The sequence below is a fragment of the Hippopotamus amphibius genome, chromosome 2 (assembly GCF_030028045.1).
Source record: "Hippopotamus amphibius kiboko isolate mHipAmp2 chromosome 2, mHipAmp2.hap2, whole genome shotgun sequence".
In the NCBI taxonomy this organism is placed as follows: domain Eukaryota; kingdom Metazoa; phylum Chordata; class Mammalia; order Artiodactyla; family Hippopotamidae; genus Hippopotamus; species Hippopotamus amphibius.
Window position 1 is genome coordinate 114102234 of NC_080187.1, and position 26076 is coordinate 114128309.

Consider the following 26076-nt stretch of genomic DNA (forward strand, 5'->3'; position numbering starts at 1 on the left):
GCCCCATTGTACAGATGAGAAATCTGAGCTGTGGGAGGCTCAGTTGCCGGGCCAGGTCACACTTTGAACTTGAGTCTGAATGATCGCAAATGCCCTTGACTTCCTGCTCTCCTGACGCAGGGAGATGAGTATTTGTGCAGTGCCTGATGGAGGCTGTTTACGCCGGGGATGGCAGCTGCCACGCCCCGTTCTGTGATGTCCATCTTGGAGTCAATGCTGGCCCCTCAGTGGTTCTGCCCAGATAATGCAGCTTTTACTCACCCCACTTGCAAACTAAGTGTTAGAACCTCGATTAGTGTTTCAGACTTGGTTGACACTTATAGTTAAAAACCTTTCCTCTCTGTTTTCTCATTTGATTCTCACAGTAGCCATTATTATTCACAGTATATATTATTATCATCCTAATTTTATATACATTTAGACAGACTGAGAGAGGAAAGGCATCTCGGAGTTGAACCACATGGTCCCCTACATATCCAGGGGTTCTGCCTGGGGCCACACGTAGACAGAACCCAGCCTCCTATAATGGATCTTTTCCTAGAAAACTGTAGATAACTTCATATTTTCAAACACCCTAGACAAGGAAAAGCTCCTCCAGGGCCTTCCTTTTTTAAATAGGTGGCCTCTTGCTGAGGTGTGTGCTTATTTGTGCTGTTATTTGGGTTTGCTGGAAGTGACACGTTCCTTTCACATGAATTTAGTGTATAGAGAGTAGAAGGGGAAGCCCCGAGCAAGGCACCAGGAGGCCTCACCTAACTTCCCCGAGATCATCCCTGTGAACAGGGCACCCTGGTCAGACACGCTGACCGTGATCTGCGGGCCTGCTTCTCGGCCTATGCAGAAGCTGCATTCTCGAATCCCTGTGCCAGCCTTGGGGGTTGCTGCTCTGCCCAGACTTCATGGAATAATCCACCAGAGAGAATTGTGGGAGCTATGTTTAGTGATGGGGGTGCTTGGCCACCAGTGCAGGAGTGAGTCCAAAAGCCCTAGTTGGGCTCTAGCCCAAGATTCCAGACAGATGCAGGATGACAGACCAGGTTGCCTGAGGGACTCTAGGAACTGGAACAGGGACTCGGAAAGGGAGGGAGGTTGGGGGCACCAGGAGGGGGGCAGTGAGGAGGCAAAAGGGGTAGAGCAATTTTGGAATGAATTTTGGATAGTTATAATTTGTTTTCTTTTTGAATCATAAAAGTGAAACACTATTAAGGCTTTTATATACAAGGAAAAATGGGACTAAAAGATATTTTGTGAGAATTAAAAAAAATCGCCCTTCCTCCTACTTTTCTAAGGTTATTTTTCCAGAGGTGACAACTTTTTAAATCATTTCTGGTTTTATCAATTTTTATATTTGATTAATAGATTCTTTTTCTTAGTCTGTATACTTGAGAAAGTATGTATTGCCTGTCTGCTTTACAAAAACATTTTTAATTGCCAGGGACTCTTTCATATTCTCTGATTATTCTGTTTTTTGTTTGTTTAAAGGATAGTTATTTTTATCATATATCTTTTCTCCATGGTCAGTTTTTTAGTTGTTTATCATGGTTTTTTCCTCTTCCACGTGCTTTATTTTCCTCATACAGCGTGATGTTTGATATCATAATTTCGAGTGAAGGTCTCTGGTGACCGATGGGTGCAGGTGGTTTCTGTTTCATTGCAGTTGTTTTGCCCTGAAAGGGACCCGCCTCAGACTGTGGATGTGAGACCACACAGGCTTAGATGAGGGGCTCTTGTGCAGCAAGAAGCCCTGAAGGCTGGGAAGTTTCATAGTTGCCAAAACAAAAAGGTCTTGACTTGAACAGAAAGAGCTTTGGTGCAGGGATCAGCAGACCTTTTCTGTCAGGGGCCAGAGAGCAAATATTTTAGGCTTTGCAGACCACGTGGTCCTGTTGCAACTACTTAACTCTGTGGCTTTAATGCAGAAGCAGCCGTAGACTGCAGGTCAACAAAAGGGAGTGACTGTGTTCCAATAAAACTGTAGTTATGGACACTCAAATGTGAGTTTCATGTTATTTTCATGTGTCATGAAATATTCTTTGTTTTTGTTTTTGTTTTTTAACTGAAATACAAAACTGGGCAGTGGGCTGGGTTTAGCTATAGGCCGTGGTATGTTGAACTCTAGTGTGGCTCATTGGTAACAGTGTGGGACTGTTAGGGCTAGACCCCTCTGCACCTGTCCTGCCTGCCTCCCCAGCCTCAGTCCCCTTTGTGAGCACATCTCCAGTCTTATTTTATTTTGTTTATTTTATTTTATTTTTAAAAAGCTCAGTCATTTGGTTGGAGTCATGCACTATGCAGCCTGTTTCTGCGTTCTGTCTGCCTGGTTGCTGCTTTCCATTCTGAAATGGGAAAGGGAGTTTCACTGCTTCTTTGCCCACTTCCATACTACTAGCCCCTGGTGAATAATGTGTGTTCTCTGAGACCTACTTGACATGAGCCAGTCACTAGTGCCAAGGTCCTACTAGTGATGGTCTTGTTAGCTGTTTAAGCAACGGAAATCAACTGTTGATTTGTTGATGTGAGGGGGAAGAAAGAAAAGAATGCAAGAATACTGGGATATCATGATTGGCAAAAAAGATGCTAACATCATAATACCTGATTGAAAAAGGACCATAATAACTCCAAATTGGAAAGAAACCCCATGTGGCAGTTCTGGAAGGAAAACTCTGAAACAGCAATTAGAGGATTGGTTCTCTGATGCCCTGTCCTAATGTGCCGTGGGCCTGCTGACATAGGACTCTTTACCTCGTTGTTCTTTTTTTTTTTTTTTTTTTCAGGTACACTAAGTACAATCATTTGTATTTGTACACATATTCCCATATTCCCTCCCTCCCTTGACTCCCCACCACCCTCCGCGTCGCAGTCCTCTAAGGCATCATCCATCTTCGAGTTGAACTCCCTTTGTTATACAACAACTTCCCACTGGCTATCTATTTTACAGTTGGTAGTATATATATGTCTATGCTACTCTCTCACTTTGTCTCAGCTTCCCCTTCACCCCCCGCCCCCACCAAACCTCGAGTTCTCCAGTCCATTCTCTGTATCAGCGTCCTTGTTCTTGTCTTGTCACTGAGTTCATCAGTACCATTTTTAGATTCCGTATATATGAGTTAGCATACAATATTTCTGTTTCTCTTTCTGACTTACTTCACTCTGTATGACAGACTCTAGGTCTATCCACCTCATTACATATAGCTCCATCTCATTCCTTTTTATAGCTGAGTAATATTCCATTGTATATATATGCCACATCTTCTGTATCCATTCATTTGTTGATGGGCATTCAGGTTGCTTCCAAGTCCTGGCTATTGTAAATAGTGCTGCAATAAACATTATGGTACATGTTTCTTTTGGGATTATGGTTTTCTTTGGGTATATGCCCAGTAGTGGGATTACTGGATCATATGGTAGTTCTATTTTTAGTTTTTTAAGGAACCTCCAAACTGTTTTCCATAGTGGCTGTACCAACTTACATTCCCACCAACAGTGCAGGAGAGTTCTCTTTTCTCCACACCCTCTTCAACATTTGTGGTTTCCAGATTTTGTGATGATGGCCATTCTGATTGGTGTGAGGTGATATCTCATTGTGGCTTTGACTCGCATTTCTCTGATGATTGGTGATGCTGAGCATCTTTTCATGTGTTTGTTGGCCATCTGTATGTCTTCTTTGGAGAAATGTCTATTTAGGTCTTCCGCCCATTTGTGGATTGGGTTATTTGCTTTTTTGGTATGAAGCTGCATGAGCTGCTTGTGTATTTTGGAGGTTAACCCTTTGTCCATTGTTTCGTAGGCAACTATTTTTTCCCATTCTGAGGGTTGTCTTCTAGTCTTGTTTATGGTTTCTTTCACTGTGCAAAAGCTTTTGAGTTTCATGAGGTCCCATTTGTTTATTCTTGATTTTATTTCCATGATTCTAGGAGGTGGGTCACAAAGGATCTTGCTTTGATGGATGTCATAGAGTGTTCTGCCTATGTTTTCCCCTAGGAGTTTGATAGTGTCTGGCCTTCCATGTAGGTCTTTAATCCATTTGGAGTTTATTTTTGTGTATGGTGTTAGGAAGTGTTCTAATTTCATTCTTTTACATGTAGCTGTCCAATTTTCCCAGCACCACTTATTGAAGAGGCTGTCTTTTTTCCATTGTATATTCGTGCCTCCTTTGTCAAAGATAAGGTGCCCATATGTGTTTGGGCTTACCTCTGAGTTCTCTATTCTATTCCATTGATCTTCCTTTCTATTTTTGTGCCAGTACCATACTGTCTTGATCACTATGGCCTTGTAGTATAGTTTGAAGTCAGGAAGCCTGATTCCACCAACTCCATTTTTCCTTCTCAAGATTGCTTTGGCTATTCGGGGTCTTTTGCATTTCCATACAAATCGTAAGATTTCTTGCTCTAGTTCTGTGAAAAATGCCGTTGGTAATTTGATGCATTGAATCTGTAAATTGCTTTGGGTAGTACAGTCATTTTCACTATGTGGATTCTTCCAATCCAGAAACATGGTATGTCCCTCCATCTGTTTGTGTCATCTTTGATTTCTTTCATCAGTGTCTTAAAGTTTTCTGCATACAGATCTTTTGCCTCCTTAGGCAGGTTTATTCCTAGGTATTTGATTCTTTTTGTTGCAATGGTGAATGGGAGAGTTTCCTTAATTTCTCTTTCTGCTCTTCCATTTTTAGTGTATAGGAATGCAAGAGATTTCTGTGCATTAATTTTGTATCCTGCTACTTTACTAAACTCATCAATTAGTGCTAGCAGTTTTCTGGTAGAGTCTTTAGGGTTTTCTATGTATAATATCATGTCACCTGCAAAGAGTGACAATTTTACTTCTTCTTTTCCAATTTGGATTCCTTTTATTTCTTTTTCTTCTCTGATTGCTGTGGCTTAAACCTCCAAAACTATGTTGAATAATAATGGTGAGAGTGGACACTCTTGTCTTGTTCCTGTTCTTAGAGGGAATTCTTTCAGTTTTTCCCCATTTAGAATGATGTTGGCTTTTGATTTCTCATATATGGCTTTTATTATGTTGAGGTAATTTCCTTCTATGCCCATTTTCTGGAGAGCTTTTATCATATATGGATGTTGAATTTTGTCAAAAGCTTTTTCTGCATCTATTGAGATGATCATATGGTTTTTATCCTTCATTTTGTTGATATGATGTATCATGTTGATTGATTTGCGTATATTGAAGAATCCTTGCATCCCAGGGATAAACCCCACTTGATCATGGTTTATGATTTTTTTAATGTGCTGTTGGATTCTATTAGCTAGTATTTTGTTGAGGATTTCGTCTTCTATATTCATCAGTGATATTGGTCTGTAATGTTCTTTTTTTGTGACATCTTTGCCTGGTTTTGGTATCAGGGTGATGGTGGCCTCGTAGAATGAGTTTGGGAGTGTTCCTCCTTCTGCAATATTTTGGAAGAGTTTGAGAAGGATAGGTGTTAGCTCTTCTATAAATGTTTGATAGAATTCGCCCGTGAATCCATCTGGCTCAGGGCTTTTGTTTGTTGGGAGATTTTTAATCCCTGCCTCAATTTCTGTACTTGTGATCGGTCTGTTCATAGTTTCTGTTTCTTCCTGGTTCAGTCTTGGAAGATTGTATTTTTCTAAGAATTCATCCATTTCTTCTAGGTTATCCAATTTATTGGCATATAGTTGCTTGTAGTAGTCTCTCATGATCTTTTGTATTTCTGTGGTGTCTATTGTTACTGCTCCTTTTTCATTTCTAATTCTGTTGATTTGCATCTTCTCCCTTTTTTTCTTGATGAGTCTGGCTAATGGTTTATCAATTTTGTTAATCTTCTCAAAGAGCCAGCTTTTAGTTTTATTAATTTTGCTATTGCTTCCTTCCTTTCTTTTTCATTTATTTCTTCTCTGATCTTTATGATTTCTTTCCTTCTGCTCACTTTGGGGTTTCTTTGTTCTTCTTTCTCTAGTTGTTTTAGGTGTAAGTTTAGGTTGTTTATTCGATAATTTTCTTCTTTCTTGAGGTAGGATTGTATTGCTATAAACTTCCCTCTTAGAACTGCTTTTGCTGCATCCCATAGGTTTTGGGTTGTTGTGTTTTCATTGTCGTTTGTTTCTAGATATTTTTTGATTTCCTCTTTGATTTCTTTAGTGATTTCTTGGTTGTTTAAGAGTGAGTTGTTTAGCCTCCATGTGTTTGTCTTTTTTGCAGTTTTTTTCCTGTAATTGATATCTAGTCTCATGGCATTGTGGGCTGAGAAGATGCTTGATATGATTTCAATTTTCTTGAATTTGCTGAGGTTTGATTTGTGACCCAAGATGTGATCTATCCTGGAAAATGTTCCATGTGCACTTGAGAAGAAAGTGTAGTCTGTCGTTTTTGGATGGAATGTCCTATAAATATCCATTAAGTCGAGATGGTCTAATGTGTCATTTAAAGCTTGTGTGTCTTTATTTATTTTCTGTTTGGATGATGTGTCCATTGATGTAAGTGGGGTGTTCAAGTCTCCCACTATTATTGTCTTACTGTCGATGTCCCCTTTTATGGCTGTAAGCATTTGCCTTATGTATTGAGGTGCTCCTATGTTGGGTGCATAGATATTTACCATTGTGATATGTTCTTCTTGGATGGATCCCTTGATCATTATGTAGTGTCCTTCCTTGTCTCTTTTAATAGTCTTTGCTTTAAAGTCTAATTTGTCTGATATGAGTATTGCTATTCCAGCTTTCTTTTGACTTCCATTTGCATGGAATATCTTTTTCCATCCCTTTCCTTTCAGTCTATATGTATCGCTTGGTCTGAAGTGGGTTTTTTGTAGGCAGCATATAGAAGGGTCTTGTTTTTGTATCCATTCAGCCAGCCTGTGTCTTTTGGTTGGAGTATTTAATCCATTTACATTTAAGGTGATTATTGACATGTGTGTTCCAATTACCATTTTCTTAATTGTTTTGGGTTTGTATTTGTAGGTGTTTTCCTTTTCTTGTGTTTCCTACTTAGAGAAGTTCCTTTAGCACTTGTTGTAAGGCTGGTTTGGTGGTGCTGAATTCTCTTAACTTTTGGTTGTCTGGAAAGCTTTTGATTTCTCCCTCAAATCTGAATGAGATTCTTGCTGGGTAGAGTCTTCTTGGCTGTAGGTTTCTCTCTTTCAGGACTTTCAGTATATCCTGCCATTCCCTTCTGGCCTGCAGAGTTTCTATAGAGAGGTCAGCTGTTATCCTTATGGATTTTCCTTTATATGTTATTTGTTGCTTTTCTCTTGCTGCTTTTAATAGTTTTTCTTTGTGTTTAATTGTTGTTAGCTTGATTAATATGTGCCTTGGTGTATTTCTGCTTGGGTTTATTCTGTATGGGACTCTCCGTGCTTCTTGAACTTTGTTAATTAATTCCTTTCCCATGTTGGGGAAGTTTTCCAGTATAACCGCTTCAAATATTTTCTCAGACCTTTTCTTTTGTTCTTCTTCTTCTGGGATGCCTATAATTCGAATGTTGGTGCACTTAATGTTATCACTGAGGTCTCTGAGACTGTCTTCTATTCTTTTTATTCTTTTTTCGTTTTCCTGCTCTGTGGCGTTTATTTCCCCCATTCTATCTTCCAACTCACTTGTTCGTTCTTCAGCCTCAGTCATTCTGCTGGTTATACCATCTAGAGTGTTTTTAATTTCAGTTATTTTGTTATCCATTGCTCTTTGTTTTTCTGAGTTCTTATGAACTGTTTCTTGTACTTTCTCTATTTTGTTATCGAGATTTTGTATCTTTTTACTATCATTACTCTGAATTCTTTTTCAGGCATTTTTCGTATTTCCTCTTCATTTATTTGGTCTTGTGGGGTTTTTTTCCTGCTCCTTTGTCTGCATGGTGTTTCTTTGTTTCCTCATGGTAGTCCAAACTTTTAGGGTTGCTTGTCCCGGCAATAGAGGGGTTTATAGAAGACTGTTCATGCCCCAAACTAATGTCCGAGTGTTGGATTAAACAATTACTAAGTCTAGGAAACACATACATGTATAAGACACATAATTACTGAATCCATTAGGACAGAAGTCTCTGGAAAGACCTGACAGAAGAATCCCAGTACGCTACCAGATATTCAAAGAGAAACCCCACGGAAATTCAAAACCAAAACAGAACAAAACAGAAACAAAAGCAAAAACAAACAAACAAATAACACCTTACACATACAAACGCTAATCCAGGGAGATTTTGTAGGCTAGGATCAAATATAAAAAAGAGCTAGAGTACCACCAGTCAGGATGGAGATTCTTAGAATGAAATTAGACAATTGTACTAAGAGCTAAGATAAAGACAAAAACCTAACATTAAATACCAAGGCGGTGTGTCATCTGGAAAATAGAGCAAGGAGTCTGAGCAGATTGATAGTGTTGCTTATAAGTATGTTAAGATAAAATAAACTAAAAATGGATGGAAGACAGGGGAACAGAAGAGCGTAGTGTGGCTGGAAATATGCAAATAAAAAGAAAGGAATAGAAATGTATAAAAGATAGGATGAAAGGAAGCTATGAGAGATATGTTGTCCGTACTACCAAAAACTTAGCTAGAAATAGAAGTATATAAAAAGGCAAAAAATATAAAAATAGAATAAAAAATAGAATTAAGAAAATATGTTGTAAAACTTGTAGATCCCTTAGGACTAAGATTGTAATTATTAATGGAAAAATAAAAAAGGGAGAGAAAAAGAAAAAAAAAATCCAGAACTCATCCCAGAATGGACCAGTTCAGTAGAATTGATACTAATATTTCTGTTTCTTTAGAGTCTCAGCTGTAAGTGTCCTCCTACTCGCCTTGGGTTTTTTGTATTATTCTGTGACCAGCAGAGGTTCCTTTATTGTTCGTCTGTAAGTATTGGTGTGTGGGGAGGGAGAGGGTACAGTAGTGGCTCCTTCCCCTGGGAGTGAGTGAGCAGTGGCGCACTGTTGTTTCAGTTGGGCTTGGAAGTGCCTGTTGCAGACGGACGCCGGTGGCTCAGGTGTAAACAGAAAGTCTCAGAGTTGGGCCTTTCTCAGGGTTTTTTTGTTTGTTTGTTTCTCGGCAGCCTCCCTGCTGCCAGTGCTCCAAGGGGTTTTAATCTAGCCCCGCCCGAGTGCCTGAGCGTGCTTGTTATCCCTGAGCGCCTTAGGTGGCCCACAGGGGGTCCCTCCACTGCCTGCTGCAGGTGCCGAAAGAGAAAGAGAGGCTATGCCCGCGGCTCCTCCCCTCCGCCCATGAGCCTGCAGCATCCAGCAGCCATCGTGGCCGGGCAGCTCTCAGGGGCAAGCACTCCTCGCTGTGGGCCTCTTCCTTCCTGTCCTCTCAGTCCGTCACCTTACTGGTAACAATTTTTCTCACTCTGAATCAGCTCTCCAGTTCCCACATTCCCACTCCTGGACCCTCTGTTCAGCTGTGAATCAACGTCTCAGTCCAGGAACGCTGAGCTGCGGTGTGGACCCTCCATGTGTTTCTCACTCCCTCCCGTCTGCCACAGCTCTGCCGCTTCACCCTCTTTGAGCCATCGTAGATGCCTCCCTACCGGTTATGTTGGGATCCTTACAATCCTTTCTGGTGTCCAAGGTCGTGTGCTGGTGTTCAGTTGGTTCTCTATGGGAATTATTGCGTCTTTTGGTGCATTCCCAATGCATCTGTGGAGAGGGATGCATTCCACACCCTCTACTTCACCGCCATCTTTTTTTTTCTTCCTAATCTACCTCGTTGTTCTAACTATCAGAATCCTGAGAGAGACTGTGTATCTGGGAATCAGCCCATCTTGGACCAGTTGTTTTCCTCTGTGCTAATGGCCGTGACAGGGCATGGACCTTGGCCAGGCCTGGCCCGTGGTGGCACTGCTGGGCGCACTGCTGGGAAGGGTGTGTTCTGAGCAGGCAGCTGCAGATATGCAACAGAAGCTGTTTACATCCACAGGCCCGAATGTGCTTATCTGTAAACCTGGGCTCCTTGGGGACCAAGTGAGATGCTCCAAGTGGAAGTTCTCTGTATGCGGCCCTGCACAGCCCTGGTTCTGAGTACAGCCCAGGTCCCAGGCAGGGTGGGTAGTATTGGGTCCTGCCTCCCTGTGCAGCCTTCTTCAGTTGAGCTGTAGGTAACCACCAGGAATGCTTCAGACATGCTGTGCCCATGCTCACAAAAGACCCCACCGTCAGTCCCCCTGCAATGGCACAATCCCAGGCAGTGTCCACACCCATGCTCAGCAACTGCTTTCCTCCCGGATGCACCTGTCTCCTCTGTGGTGGAACATTTCTTCTGTGTTGTGTTCCCCACCATGCTGTGCATCCTTTGAGGATGGGGATCACACCCTTTCCACCTACACTTCCCCAGTGTGAGCTGGGTGTTGGTTGAATGAATGAAAATAATACATGTTTAGGAAATGAATGGGGTCTATATGAGTTGTTACGTTAATCTTGCTGTTGTCCAGGGCACGGAGATCTGGTCGAGCCCTCTGCATCCTGTGGCTCTGCTGAATTTGGTGACCTACCCTCAGCTGCAACTGGTTGTCACCGTGGACAAGTGGGGACTGATCAAAGTATGGAAAGCAGAGGAAGGGTGTGAGCAAGCCTCTTTCTCCCTGCCTACGTACTCGTCTTCATTGGAGGCCTGTGACATTCCAGAGGGCCCCCTCCTGCTGGTGAGTGACCCGGCTCCCAGGAGTCTCTGCTGTTTCCCAGGATCTGTGGACCTGGCACCAGACCACTGTGCCGGGTGGCACCTTGCCCTGTGGGCTGGCTGTGATTTTTTATCCACGGGCTCCTGCTTTCCTGTTTCCTGGTCCTGCTCATAGTCATTCTTCCCCTTGCAGTTCCTTCTCCCTACTGCATTCTCACCCTTCTTTCCCCCTTTTCAAGTCTCTGTGAGGGCCCAACTCAAAGGAAAATTGAGGCATGTTTGACAGAATGCAAGCATTTGCCTGAGATGATGAAGGCCTCCTGTTGTCAGGACATTTGGTTTAGAGGTGATTCTTAGGCATTGGGAGGGAGCATTTGACCACAGAGAAACAGTGAAAGTGGGTATAAGCTGTCAGATGGAGGAAGTGGCCTCCATCTGGGGTCAGTATCCTCCTCCTGGAGGGAAGGAGGTCTTTGAAAGTGTGGGCAAGCTGGCATCCCAAATATCAAGATGAACAGACATCCAGGAAAAGTTTCATATGTAAACAGAACTAACTCTGTAAATGAACTAAGCTTGTAAACAAGAAAAGTAAGAACTGATGAAACAGATTTCATATAAACAACTCTATAGTTGTTTAAAGAAGACTTTGGAATAAGTGTAATTAACATCTCCACAGCAATTTGAGAATATATTGTACAGATGAAGAGGAAGCCACTATGATTCTCTCCTGGGAATGGTAGAGCACATGATTCACACTTACTTGTTGGTAAAGGACAATTAGAAAAATTAGAATATATATCAGGTCAGAGAGTTAAAAAGAACAAATGGTTTCTAAGCCAAGATTCAGAAGGTGGCAGAAATCAAAGTGTTGAGCTTAACACTGGGGCTGCCTTTGTTCTGGAGATGTTTACTTCAAGGCTAAGGGGATGAGCAGAGCTTTAATAGCCAAGTAGAGAAAAGTTGGAGTTCAGGGCCACCAAGGTTTGGGGCCCTGTGAAGTCTCTTACTTTGGGCAGGTTATCAAGTTGCAACCTAAGGGTGAGGGTGGTCTGAAAGTAAACGGTCCCTGCACTGGCTGCAGCTGCCCAGTTACCAGGTAGGAGTGAGTGAAAATCCTTTCTGGAGAAGGTTAACACCTCCCAAGGCCTCTCTGTTCAAATACAGTGTTCAGCACTCAGAGCTGAGTAGGCATGTGAGATGAGATAATGTGAACTACCCAAGGCAATCTGCAGATTCAGTGCAATCCCTATCAAACTACCGATGGCATTTTTCACAGAACTAGAGCAAAAGTTTTAAAATTTATATGGAAACACAAAAGATCCCGAATAGCCAAAGCAATCTTGAGAAAGAAAAACAGAGCTGAAGGAATCAGACACCCTGACTTCAGACTATGCTATAAAGCTACCGTCATCAAAACAGTATGGTACTGGCACAAAAACAGAAATACATATCAATGGAAGTGGATAGAAAGCCCAGAAATAAACCCATGCACCTGTGGTCAATTAATCTATGACAAGGGAGACAAGAATATACAATGGAGAAAAGACAGTCTCTTTGATAAGTGGTGCTGGGAAAACTGGACAGCTACATGTAAAAGAATGAAATTAGAACATTCTCTAACACCATACACAAAAATAAACTCAAAATGGATCAAAGACTTAAATGTAAGGCCAGGCACTATAAAACTCATAGAGAAAAATATAGGAAGAACACTCTGTGACATAAATCGCAGGATCCATCTGCTAGAGTAATGGAAATAAAAACAAAATAAACATGTGGGACCTATTAAACTTTTGTTTATAATAAAACGAAAAGACAACCCACAGAATGGGAGGAAATTTTTGCAAGTGATGCAACTGACAAGGGATTAATCTCCAAAATATACAAACGGCTTATGGAATTCTATGTCAAAAAAAACACAAACAACCCAATCAAAATATGGGCAGAAGATCTAAATAGACAATTCTCCAAAGAAGGCATACAGATGGCCAAAAACCACATGAAAAGATGCTCAGCATCACTAGTTATCGGAGAAATGCAAATCATGATGCTAAAACATCAATGAGATATCACTTCATGCTGGTCAGAATGGCCATCATCAAAAAGTCTACAAACAGTTAAATGCTGTAGTGGCTGTGGAGAAGAGAACTCTCCTACTGTTGGTGGTAATGTAAATTGGTACAACCACTATGGAAAACAGAATGGAGCTTCCTTAAAAAACTTAAAATAGAGCTACCATATGACTCAGCAATCCCACTCCTGGGCATATATTTGGAGAAAACCATAATCCAAGAGGATGCACACACCCCTATGTTCATTGCAGCACTATTTACAATAGCCAAGATATGGAAGCAGCCTAAATGTCCATTGACAGAGGAGTGGATAAAGAAGATGTGGTACATGTATACAAGGAAATATTACTCAGCCATAAAAAAGAATGAAATAATGCCATTTGCGGCAACATGAATAGACCTAGAGATTATCATACTAAATGAAATGAGTCAGACAGAGAAGGACATATACCATATGATGTCACTCATATGTGGAATCTAATTAAAAAAAAAAAAGATACAAGTGAACTTAGTTACAAAACAGAAGCAGGCTTAATAGATATCAAAAACAAACTTATGGTTACCAAAGGGGGAAAATGGTGGGGAGGGATAACTCAGGAGCTTGGGATGAACACATGCAACTGCTATATATATGATAGATAACCAACAAGGACCTACTGTATAGCACAGGGAACTCTACCCAATATTCTGTAATAACATATATGAGAAAGAATCTAAAAAAGAATGAATATATGTATATGTATAACTGAATCACTTTGCTCTACACCTGAAACTAACACAACATTGTAAATCAACTATACTCCAATAGAAATTAAAAAAAAAAAAGGAGATAATGTGAACTAGGACCTGCAGGATAAGCAGCAGACAATGTCAGTAGAGCCCCAGGGGCTTCAGATATTGCAGTTAGTAGCTCTAAACACTAGCAAGCATATAGTTGCTCTGCTCAGGGAGAGAAATTTCAACAGAGAACTTAAAGCCATGAAAAATGATGTTGTAGATTTGGAAAAGAACCAAGTAGAAGGAAATTCTAGCGTAGCAGAACTGAATAACAAAGGTTAGGACTCAGTGGATGAATTTAATAGCAGGGCAGTTGAATCACACAAAAGTCTGGGGAGGGTGAGGGGAGCTTGTGGGCCACTGGCAGTGTTCTACTTCTTTACTTTGGTAGCAACATGAACATTTATTTTGTAATAAGTTACTGAGCTTTTTTACGTTTATGTTTTGTGCAAGTTTCCATGTGTATTATATATATCAATTAAGAAGTTAAGAATATAAAAGAATAGTGAACTGGACTATCAAAGTAATTTTCTGGAATGGAATGGGGATACCAAGAGTGGTAAATGTAGAAGAGAGGCTGAGAGATGGAGACCACTGTTTCTCAGACTTGAATGGGACGTGAATCAGTGGGGGGTCTTGTTTAAATGAAGATTCTGATTCGGTGGGTCCCTGGGGATGCCTGAGATTTTTGAGTTTTTTAGAAGCTTCTTGAGAATATTGATGCTATCAGGTCACAGAACACACTTTGAGTGGTGAGGCCATAAAGGATCCATGAAAAATTCTACTATTCGTTTCTTTGATGTCCTAAGAGTAGGTGAGGCAGGGAGGCATGAGAAACATTTGAAGAGATGATGGTACATATGTTTCCAAACTAGACTAAGGACGTTAATCCATGGAATCAGGAAGTCCCCGCAAACCCCAAGCAGGGTAAATAAAAATAAATCTGCATAGAGACCCATCAGAGTAAACTGAGATCATTGAAGACTAAGAAAAATCTATTTAGTAGCAGCAAGAGGAAATAAAACTACCTTCAGTGTAATACTAATGAAACTGCTTCAATCAAAGGGAAAGTGACCACAGATGAAATTTCAGAGAAGCAGGAAAGATTTATGAGCAAAAACTGTGGGAAATATGAGGAAATCTAAATGAGTATCAACTGTATAAAACAGCAACAACAATCCCTTATGGACTTTTAACTATATATAGAAGTAAAATGTGTGACTTTAGCATTTAGGTTAGGAGCAGTTTATGAAGAATTGAACGGTCTAAGCTCCTTAAATTGTCCAAGAAGATTAAACATACCAATTAGCCTGCGTTAAATTGGCAGATGAAGGGAAGTTCTTTGGGGTGACTTGCTCAGGAGCTCAGTATTGTGTGAAATGAGAGTCTTGGTCACTGTAGGTAATGTCTGGGTCTGCAAAGCGGATAGAGGTGCCTGGTATATGTGGAGACATGTGTGACCGTCATTAATATTTGGGATGTCTGGGGGGCAGGAGGTCCTGAGGTCTTCATCCCAAAGGGGGAAACCTTGGATAAGAATTTAGTTTCTGCATTCACTGGCCACATGGCCACACCACATGGCCTGAGAGTGTAAACATGCATGTTCAGGGCTGATTGTTGGCTGGGCATTGAGGGCTAAGCTGACTGCCTGGAGGTTAACCATTTGTGTGGACTGTTGGGTCCTTCCTCTATCAGGGATACCTGGTTAAGGTACAGGCAGCAGCACTGCTCTGGTGGACCACATGGCATGGGGTGGTGGCAGTGCTATCTATACAGTGTGAGAATTCCTTTTCTTATCTACTCAAAGGGTGGCCTACTCTAGTGTCATTGCCTGTGGCAAGGGTCTGAGGACAATGGGAAGCTGCTTCCTCCTGCACCAGATGACCAGGCCTGCCTTCACCCTGAAGGTGTCATTTCTGTCTTAGCAAGGAGGCTTTAGTGGCTTTGCAGAGCCTGCAGGATGCTACCTCCACCTCCTGAGGCACAATACCTACCTGACAACAAAGAGTCATGGGTTCTGGACCTGTGATCACCTCTGTCACCACAAGAGCCCAGATATAACTATAACTTTCACTTTGATTGTGTGTTGTGCATGGCCGAGGTTGGCAGATTTTATACCAGAAGCACTGATTTTCTTGAGGTTGCCCTGTCGGAGGATGGGGCAGGATCAACCCCTAACCAAAATTTGGCTCAAATTTTGGAGACTGCTGACTACACATGTACCAACAGGGTACGGAAAAGAGTATTCCCCCAAAATTCAGGTCTGCCCAGGGCCTCAAAATGTGACCTTCTTTGTCCTTCCTTGGAAATGGTGCATTTGCCATATATTTAAGGATCTCAAGATGAAATCATCCTAGATTTAGTTTGGGCCCTTAATCTAACAAGTGGTATCTTTATAAGAAGAGGAGAGGACACACACACACACACACACACACACACACACACACACACACAGAAGCCATGTGCAGACGCTACAGACATTGGGATGTGCTGTTATAAGCCAAGGAAAGCCCTAGAGCCTTCAGAGGAAGCATAGCCCTGCTGGCACCTTGATTTCAGACCTATAGCCTCCAGAGCTGTGAGAGAATAAATTTTTGTTTTTATAAGTCACCTTGTTTTGTTACTGCACTCCTAGGAAACTAATGCAAGACTCATCTAAAAGAGAACACTTAAGGATGTTTGGAATTAAAAGAATGGGAAAATGATGGGCGTTGGAGATGCTAATCAGAAGCTAGCTAACACAGCTAGTAATGTTAGATGAGAAGACGCGATGATAAAAGTCTTTACTATATCTTAGCAGTCATTTCAGAATAATAATTAGATCAACCTCCCAGGAAGATACAGCAAGGCTAATTTTTGCTTTGTAGGTTTTTTTGTTTATTTTGGTTTTGGTTTTGGTTTTGTTTTTTGTGTTTTGTGTTTTGTTGTTGTTGTGTTTTGTTTTTGTGTGTGTGTATGTTTTTGTTGGTGGTGGTTTTATTTATTTATTTATTTTGGCCACGCCATGCAGCACGTGGGATCTTAGTTCCCTGACCAGGGATTGAACCTGCGCTCCCTGCAGTGGAAGCTCAGAGTCCTAACCACTGGACTGCCAGGGAAGTCCCTGGCAAGGCTAATTTTTAATGCACCTCCAAAATATAGCCTAAAATATATATCAAGCAAAAATGTGTGGAATTTCAAACAGAAATGGCCAAAGCTATGAGCAGAGGAGAAATTTCTGTTACCTGGCTAAAGAGAGATGATCTGGGTGGACCCACACGCATTCCATGAGCACTTTAAAAGCAGACAGTTTTCTCTGGCTGGTCACAGAAGGGGAAGTCAGAGAAGCGAGGGCACAGGGGCCTTACGTGCTAGCTGCCAGGCTGTTAGTGGGCCTGGGAATGAGAATAATCTCTGCCAACAGCCAGCGGGCGGGGAAACCTCAGTTCTGCAGCCACAATGTCCTGAACTGCCAACAACCTGAATGGGCCCCCAAATGAGAAGCCAGCACCCTGCCACCTTGACTCGGCTTTGTGTGACTTTTTCTCTGTCCCAAGGGTTATTTGGAAGTTGTTCTACATGTAGGTCAGTGGCTCATTTCAAGTTAAATTCTATTTGTGTACAAGGTCCATTTACCAAACCCAGGCGGCAGTGGGAGTCAGGGGGACAAGACTGTAAAGTCGGAAAGAGTGTGATTTTATGCTGTGGTTTAAAATTAGAATTTTGGAATGACATGTTTTTTCTTGTCAGAGTAAGTCCTACAAAGTAAGGACAGGGCTGACAGATTTTATATTCCTCCTGGGTTATGGTGAGACCGCCGACCTCACAGCTGTCAGTTACTTCTCACGAGGTATGCAGTAAATTCAACCTCCTGTGACAGACATCTTACAATGAAAGAATACAATGCACCAAACTAATTATTTTGTTTTTTGAAAATTTTTTAAAGAAATTTTCTCTGTTTATTTACTGACTGCATTGGGTCTTTGTTGCTGCATGTGGGCTTTCTCTAGTTGTGGTGAGTGGGGGCTGTTCTTTGTTGTGGTGCACAGGCTTCTCATTGTGGTGGCTTCTCTTGTTGTGGAGCACCGGCTCTAGGCATGAGGGCTCAGTAGGTGTGGCTAGTGGGATCTAGAGTGCAGGCTTAGTAGTTGTGGCGCATGGGCTTAGTTGCTCCGTGGCATGTGAGATCTTCCCGGACCAGGGCTCGAACCTGTGTCCCCTGCATTGGTAGGTGGATTCTTAACCACTGCGCCACCAGAGAAGTCCCTTAATATTAGTTTTTTAAAATCAGGATTGAATGTTGAATTTTGTGAAAGGCTTTTTCAGCATGGAGATATAGGATTTTCTCCTTAGTTCTATTGTTATGGTGAAATATTGGATTTTTAAAATATGTCATCCATGCATTTCTTTTAAATGCTGATATTTTATTAGGATTTTGGATCTGTGTATGTGAGATTGTTCTGTAGTTCTTCTTTGGGGACTTTCCTTTATCAGGGTTACATATAAAGGCTCTGCTTTCTTCATGAAAGAAATCTGAACATTTTTCTTCTTTTTTAATGCTTTGGAACAATTTAAGTTACATTGAAATTACATACTTTTCAGTTTGGTAGAATTAATCTTTGACATCATCTGGTGCTGGATACTTTTTTGTCCGGTAGTTTTCTCTCTCTCATCTATGGAAATTGGTCTGCTCAAGCCTTTCTGTCTCTGCTGGGATCAATTTTGATATATTGTATTTTTCTAGGGAACTGCCCAATATATCCAAGTTTTCAATTTTTTATGCACACAATTGTCTAGGATATTCTCTTAAGGTTTTTTTTCTTTAAATTTCCTCTATTTGAACATTTGTTTCCCTCTTGTCATTTCTTCTTGTATATAAGACCTTTCTCCCATTTTTTTTTCTGATTATATTAGCTAGTGCCTTGTCTGTTTTATTTAATATTGCTATTGATTTCTAGTTTTATATCACTGTGATTAGAGAATATTGTTTGTATTACATTGCCATACATAATTTATTAAGTTTTCTTTGTGACTCTATATTCAGTTTTTGTAAATGTCCGTGTGTGCTTGCAAGGGCAGTGTGTTCTCCATTATTGGGTGCAAAGGTCCAAATATAGTCATTTTTTTTTATTAGAGTATTATTGGTTTACACTGTTGTGCCAGTTTCTGCTGTACAACAAAGTGAGTCAGCTGTATTTATACATATGTCGCCATATCCCCTCCCTTTTGAGTCTCCCTCCCACCCTCCTCATCCCACCCCTCTAGGTCATCACCAAGCATCAAGTTGATCTCCCTGTGTTAGGCAGCAGCTTCCCACTAGCTACCTATTTTACATTTGGTAGTGTATATATGTCATTGCTATTCTCTCACCTCGTCCCAGCTTCCCCTCCCCGCCATGTCCTCAAGTCCATTCTCTACATCTGCATCTTTATTCTTGCCCTGCCATTGGGTTCATCAGTACCATTTTTTTTAGATTCCATATATATGAGTTAGCATACAGTATTTCTTTTTCTCTTTCGGCTTACACACTCTGTGTGACAGGCTCTAGGTCCAGCCACCTCACTACAAATAACTCAGTTTCATTCCTTTTTATGGCTGAGTAATAGTCCATTGTATATATGTGCCACATCTTCTTTATCCATTCATCTGTTGATGGGCATTTAGGTTGCTTCCATGTCCTGGCTATTGTAAACAGTGCTGCAATGAACATTATGGTACATGTATCTTTTTGAATTATGGTTTTCTCAGGGTATATGCCCAGTAGTGGGATTGTTGGGTCATTTGGTAGTTCTATTTTTAGCTTTTTAAGGACCCTCCAAACTGTTTTCCATAGTGGCTGTACCAGTTTACATTCCCACTAACAGTGCAGGAGGGTTCTCTTTTCTCCACACCCTCTCCAGCATTTATTGTTTCTAGATTTCTTGATGATGGCCATTCTGACTGATGTGTGGTGATACCTCATTGTGGCTTTGACTTGCATTTCTCTGATGAGAAGTGATGTTGAGCATCTTTTCACATGCCTCTTGGCCATCTGCATGTCTTCTTTGGAGAAATGTCTATTTAGGTTTCCCGCCCATTTTTTGATTGGGTTGTTTTTTCAATATTGAGCTGCATGAGCTGCTTGTATATTTTGGAGATTAATCCTTTGTCAGTTGTTTCATTGATGAATATTTTCTCCCATTCTGAGGGTTGTATTCTTGTCTTGTTTATGGTTTCTTTTGCTGTGCAAAATCAAAGAAGAAATAAAAAAATACCTAGAAAACAATAACAATGAAAACACAACGACCCAAAACCTATGGGATGCAGCAAAAGCAGTTCTAAGAGGGAAGTTTATAGCAATACAATCCTACCTCAAGAAACAAGAAAAATATCGAATTAGCAACCTAACCTTACACCTAAAACAATTAGAGAGAGAAGAACAAAAAACCCCCAAAGTGAGCAGAAGGAAACAAATCATAAAGATTAGATCAGAAATAAATGAAAAAGAAATGAAGGAAACAATAGCAAAGATCAATAAAACTAAAAGCTGGTTCTTTGAGAAGATTAACAAAATTGATAAACCATTAGCCAGACTCATCAGGAAAAAAAGAGAGAAGACACAAAACAATAGAATTAGAAATGAAAAAGGAGAAGTAACAACCGACACCACAGAAATACAGAAGATCATGAGAGACTACTACAAGCAACTATACGCCAATAAATTGGACAACCTGGTAGAAATGGATAAATTCTTAGAAAAGTACAATCTTCCAAGACTGAACCAGGAAGAAATAGAAAATATGAGCAGACCAATCACAAGCACTGAAATTGAAACTGTGATTAAAAATCTTCCAACAAACAAAAGCCCAGGGCCAGATGGCTTCACAGGCGAATTCTATCAAACATTTAGAGAAAAGCTAACAGGTATTCTTCTCAAACTCTTCCAAAATATAGCAGAAGGAGAAACACTCCCAAACTCATTCTGTGAGGCCACCATCATTCTGATACCAAAACCAGACAAAGATGTCACAAAAAAAGAAAATATAGATAGTTGTGTTTTCTTTTGTTCATCAATCTGAAAATCATTTTATTTGAATAAGTGAATTAAGCCATTTACACTGCACGATATCGCCTTGCGTTTTATCTCACGTTTGCTCTGTGATGTGGTTCATTACCAGGCTCCTTTCTCCACATCTGTTTTCTTCCTGTTTAATCTGTGTGTTGGGTTAGGGGGTGATATCTTTTGTCATATAGGCGGGTTTGTATTTTTGTTGTAGTGGTTTTCTTTATCTTAACATTGTCTCTCTCCTTTTTCCTTGGTATGGCCTGTCTCCTATTATATTTGTTAACTTTCGATGACACTCCTTTACTCCTACGGTAGTTGAATTATTCTATTTTGATCTTTCTTCTCATTTTTTAAGATGTATTATTTCCAACTTTTTTGAGACCATACAGTATTTATACACTGTTCTTCCCTTGTGTCCACTTTTTTATTTAATAGCTCTTTGATCTACAGTTTAATATATTTCATAACCACAGCAGTTCTTTGGTGACCTTTTCCTTGTATCTTGTGGTTTGATGAAGCCCATCCCCTAGTCAGTTCCCGAGGAAGTGCTCAGGAATGCAGTTCTTGCATGTTTAACGCTGCTGTTCTGTAGCCTTGATGCTTGAAGGATGGCCTGGCTGGGCACTAAATCCCTGGCTCATGCTTTCCTTGAATTTTGTGGAAATATCATTCCACAGTGTATATTTCTGTTGAAAAGTCTACAGCCATCCTTATTTCTTTTGTTAGACACTGGACTTTTTAAATCAAAGGCCTAAAAGACTTTTTTGAAATATTTAAAGCGTAGTAGTTGTATTGTGACATGTCTGTGATGACCATCCCAACTCAACTTTCCCAGGATTTCTTTTATTTCCAAAAAAGTTTCATTGCACATGAATTTTAAATGTCTGTTAATTATTTAACTTTTCCTTTGTACGAAACTCACTTATGTGCTTATTAGATCTTCGCTTCTCTTCTTGGACACCTTCTCTTCGATTCTTTTTGGTTCTTGATTCCATTTTTGTTCTCTTGCTTGCAGGCCGCCTGTGCCGAAGGGGCGCTCTACACGCTGATGGTGCCGCAGCTGCAGCCACTCTCCAGAGTGAACGTGTTTCCCAACAACCCCACCAGTCTCCTCTGCTCTCCTGACCGGCAGTGGGTGTTTGCATCAACCCAGAACTCAGACCTGGGCCCGAAGGTCAGTGGTGGGCTGTGTCCCTTGCCTGAGGGAGGGGCCTGGCTCTATGTATACAGGGTGACGGGTCCTGTGCCCTAGGCTTGTGGGGTGCATCTAGGGGCAGCTTCTCACGTAGGACCAAGTCCCATAGCCGTGAGGATGATGACGATGAGTCATCCGTGGCTGTTCACAGCAGTGAACCCCTTCTCAGGGCCACCAGCTGGGTTGATGGCTGTGCTGGCCTCTCCCAGGAGCCTCTACTCTTTCTAGGCTCCCATGTTGCCCACAGGTTGGAAGGGGTCAGCTGCCCAGCTGGAGACGGCAGAGTTTAATTCTGAAGAGGTTTGGGGCCTTAGGGCCCTCCTGGTGGAAATGATCATGAGGTATTTGGTGGCCTGAGAACAGGCTTCCACAGGAGTGAGGAAGAGAGTTTCCAGGTCAGGCACAGAGGAGGTGCTGACAGCGTGGGGATAGTGTCCATCACCTGCAGGCCCGCACACAGCTGGCCTGGGAGAGTGGCTTCCTCTGCGAGAGATTCTTGGACTCAGAGATGCTCAGCCTGGGTGCCAGGCTGAAAATTAGACCAGAGTAAAAAGTGGGCAGCTGGAGAGGGTCTTGAGACAAGGAAGGATAGAGAAAGAGAAGCAGTGGCAGAGCTGGACAGGATGGGCAGTGCTGGGACCTGGTAGCCAGGGGAGGCCAGTGGTCAGGGGGCAGCCAGAGGAGAGAGGCCACTGGATCAACGGGCAGCAACAGAGCAGTTCTGGGGGCCGAGAAGGGGTGTTTGGAGCCAGACTGCAAGGAGATAGGAAAGGAAGACAGAGGAAGACATGGGAAACAGAAGCAAGATGGTGAAATGCAGCTGCTCAAAAACAGAAAATCCATTTATTTGATTCACCCATTACACTGACCTCACTGGGACTGGTGTGCCAAGATGTTTCCAGCGGGGCCAGATGTGAGCTGGGGTTGACCTTGCTCCCTCTTGGTCATTGTGGTCAGGAAAGGAGGGTCCACATGGGCCATCCTGTAAGACCCAGTAAGGTCACTGTGGGTGTGGGTCTGTGGAAGGGGCTTTCAGAGTGCTCCTGGGTTGAAGAAGTGCCCTCCCTCACTGGCAATGAGGAGACTTGCGGTGCTATTTTGCCAGGTGCTCCACACTCACTCCTTGCTCTGCCCGTCAGAAGACAAGCCTCCCGTCTCCGCCACTCTTCCCACCTGTCTGACACGCAGAGGCAGCCAGGCTAATGGTGATATACATAAGTGACAACGGTGTGCAGTTGGCTGTTACCACCTATGAGCTGGGGGCCAAGAAGTCCAGGGATAGAGCAGATGTTCTGGGTGAGGATGCCCATATCAGGATGGTCACCACCACTGCCTTATAGTGCTTCAAGCACAGGTTCCTCATGTTTCCTTTGGGGTACTTTCTTTCTTCTCAGTGAATCATAGTGACCCCACAGATGTTTTCTTGTGATTTTGTGTACTGGTGGAGTGGTTGAGTACTTGCTGTGTGTTGGGTCCTCTGCATGGCCCTGGGATTCAGACGTTAGCTACTGTCCACTCTCCTCCCTTCTCTGCTTCCATTCATCCCTATCTCTTCTTTCACAATTTTATGTCAGAGTCACAGTTCTCAGCACTGAGTGCATACAGAGATGAATAAAAGCCACAACTCTCTCTTCCCTAAGGAGCTCCTAGTCTAGTAGGAAAGTAAGACCCACATCCCTCTCCTTTCCTACCACCTCTGTTTCCCAAACCCCAAATCACCCTGATAGGCCTTTCCTATGGTCCTTATCATTTTTTTCTTTTGTATTCTATTCATTTGTTTTTGTGTCATCATTTGACCATAAATTTTACACTGAGCTTCCCAGCAGCCGAGGAAAAAAGGGAAATGGGATGGGTACTGTAATCCCTTGTCTGATATGAGAAAATGCATGAATTCTTCAGAAGAGGTAATTTTATTTTCCTGCTGCTAAACTCCATGAGGAAATGATCAATTTTTTTTTAACAGGGAATGCTATACAGTATAAAAGACAGTATCTTCAACAGTAGTTTTGTCATAAATGTCACAGTTCTCATGTGGCCGTTTCTTACATCAACGTGTTTTAGATGAGGAAGGGTAGAACACAGGGTGGAAGCCTCATCCCTGGATAGCGCTGTGTGCCAGATACTGTCACTTTCACATGCATATGGCCTTGAACCTTTACAGCCCCTGTGAGGCTGTAATCAGCATCAAAATCAGCAGTTTAGAGCCGATGACCGGGAGGCGATGACCGGGAGGCAATGACCGGGAGGCATAGGGGAGTAAATGCGTGGGTCCGGACTGAATGCAGGTGGGACCACAAAGTTGTTGTTGTTTTCATTATGCCACATCATCTTATGTGAGGCGTGTCTATTCCAGACCCCAGCTGCTCCTAAGAAATGACAGTCTGTGTGTTTTTATTTCAAAAAGTACAACAGATCGCAAGTTTCCTGCTGCCAGACACCATGATGCCTCCTCACCTCATGAAGGGCCATGGCTTTCAGGTGATCCTGCTCGTGTCCAGATCGGAGCTGGTTCTCTTCACCATACACAGCCTGCAGCTGGCAGCCTTTCAGGACCACCAGAGGCCTATCACGTCCACGTGGGTGGTGAGTGTGGTGCCCTGCCCGCCTGCCTGCCTCTCAGCTCCATGCTTTGGAGCCCACGTCCCTGCCTCACTTGGTTTTTCATTTCAAGGACCAGAGTCGAGTCGTCACCTCTTCCTTCGACCTCTCCTTGCGAGTCTACGTGTGGAAAAAGGAAAATAAATGTCCTGTCCTCAAGAGCTGCTATCATTTGCTTGGTGGGTCGCACAGATGGGCCAGGTAATTGCTTCTGATTTTTAAAATGTTACCTGTATGATGGCCTCTCCTGGCCTCCCAGCAGGAGGATGCCATTGGAAAGGATGTGAATGGGACTTGGCGTCTTAGCCCAGCCTGCCCCTCACTATCTGGGGACCTGAGGCAAGTCATTGCTGATATTCATCCACTGTTTTATAGAAAGAAGCTACGCTGTGCATCATCTACATTATCTCCTTTAATGTACAAAACCACCGCCTGCAGTTAGCGTCACCCACATTTCCCAGATGAAACAGAGGCTCAGAGATGTAGCTGTTTTGCCCAAAGACCCACAGGGATGCATAGTGGAGCCCAGGGTGGGCTTTGATGCAGCCCTGCAGCCCGGCTCTTACCTCCCCTCCGTAACCCGCACAATCCCAGAGCCATTTACCATACCCAGGGGGAGTCAGTGGGGGCAAGATTGTAAAAGTCAGAAAGAATGCGCTTTTGTGTTGTGGTTTAAAATTAGAATTTTGGAATGACTTATGTTCCTTCTTGTCAGAGTAAGTCCTACAAAGTAAGGACAGGGCTGACAGATGTTATACTCCCCCTGGGTTATGGTGAGACCACTGACCTCACAGCTGTCAGTTACTTGTCACGAGGTATGGGGTAAATTCAGCTTCCCGTAACAAACATCTCACAGTGTTAAATGAAAAAATACAATGCCCCAAACTAAATATTTTTAAAGTTAAAGATTTCTATAACAAACCTACCTAGTTTCTGAGTTTGCGAGCCCTAATGCTCCACCTCCACACTGCAGGCCGTGAAGTGCTGTATTTTTCCTACTTAGCACCCTGATATGTTGCTACTTACTCTCCCCTGCACTCGGGATAGGTGGCCTTGCTGGGCTGTTTCTGCGTTTGGCCACAGGCCAGCCTTTGTGAAGCAAAGCCCTCAGGCCGGTGGCTACACTCCCCACAAGCACTCATGACTCCTCAGTAATGATTTTCTCCCTCCAGTGGCAGGAAAACCTTTCCTCTTCTAAGGGAGACATCCGTGCAGACACTTGTTGCCGCTGGAAAGAGGCCATTGAAGAGGTTGCCAGGGCCCTGGCCAGCTCACCCTTCAGGGGTTTGTGTGCTGATGTTGGCCTCCAAGATGTGATTTTTTTTTCTTTCCTTTTTTATACATGTCTTTAAAAAATTCTTACATCATTACTGAATGGTTAGAATATCTTTTCACTGAAGTAACACTTGTCAACTTAACAAGGAAGGAGCACTTCTAGAAACTTCTTTCTTACATGTTTTTTTTTTTAAAGGTCTTTATTGGAATATAATTGCTTTACACTGCTGTGCCACCCTTTGAGGTACACCAGAGTGAAGCAGCTGTACTTATACATGTTATCCCCATATCCCCTCCCTTCTGCGACTCCCTCCTACCCTCCCCACCCCGGCCCTCTGGGTTATCACCCATCATCAAGTTTCTCTCCCTATGTTATGCAGCAGCCCGCTATCTGTTTTACATTTGGTAGTGTATATATGTCAATGCTACTCTATCACTTCGTCCCAGCTTCCCCTTCACCCTCCACCCCATGTCCTCAAGTCCTTTCTTCACATCTGCATCTTCATTCTTGCCCTGTCACTGGGTTCATCAGTACCATTTTTTTAGATTCCATATATATGAGT

At 42.3% G+C, this 26076-nt stretch overlaps 1 protein-coding gene across 1 annotated transcript in view; it reads left to right on the forward strand.

The window, feature by feature from the left end:
• LOC130845757 (F-box/WD repeat-containing protein 12-like) overlaps nt 1–26076 on the forward strand; it is a 52144-nt gene that overhangs the window by 11954 nt on the left and 14114 nt on the right. Inside the window, 6 exon segments of the mRNA XM_057723429.1 lie at nt 10385–10594; nt 21461–21619; nt 22746–22825; nt 22827–22936; nt 24045–24223; nt 24312–24439. Coding sequence (XP_057579412.1) covers nt 10385–10594; nt 21461–21619; nt 22746–22825; nt 22827–22936; nt 24045–24223; nt 24312–24439 — 866 coding nt within the window.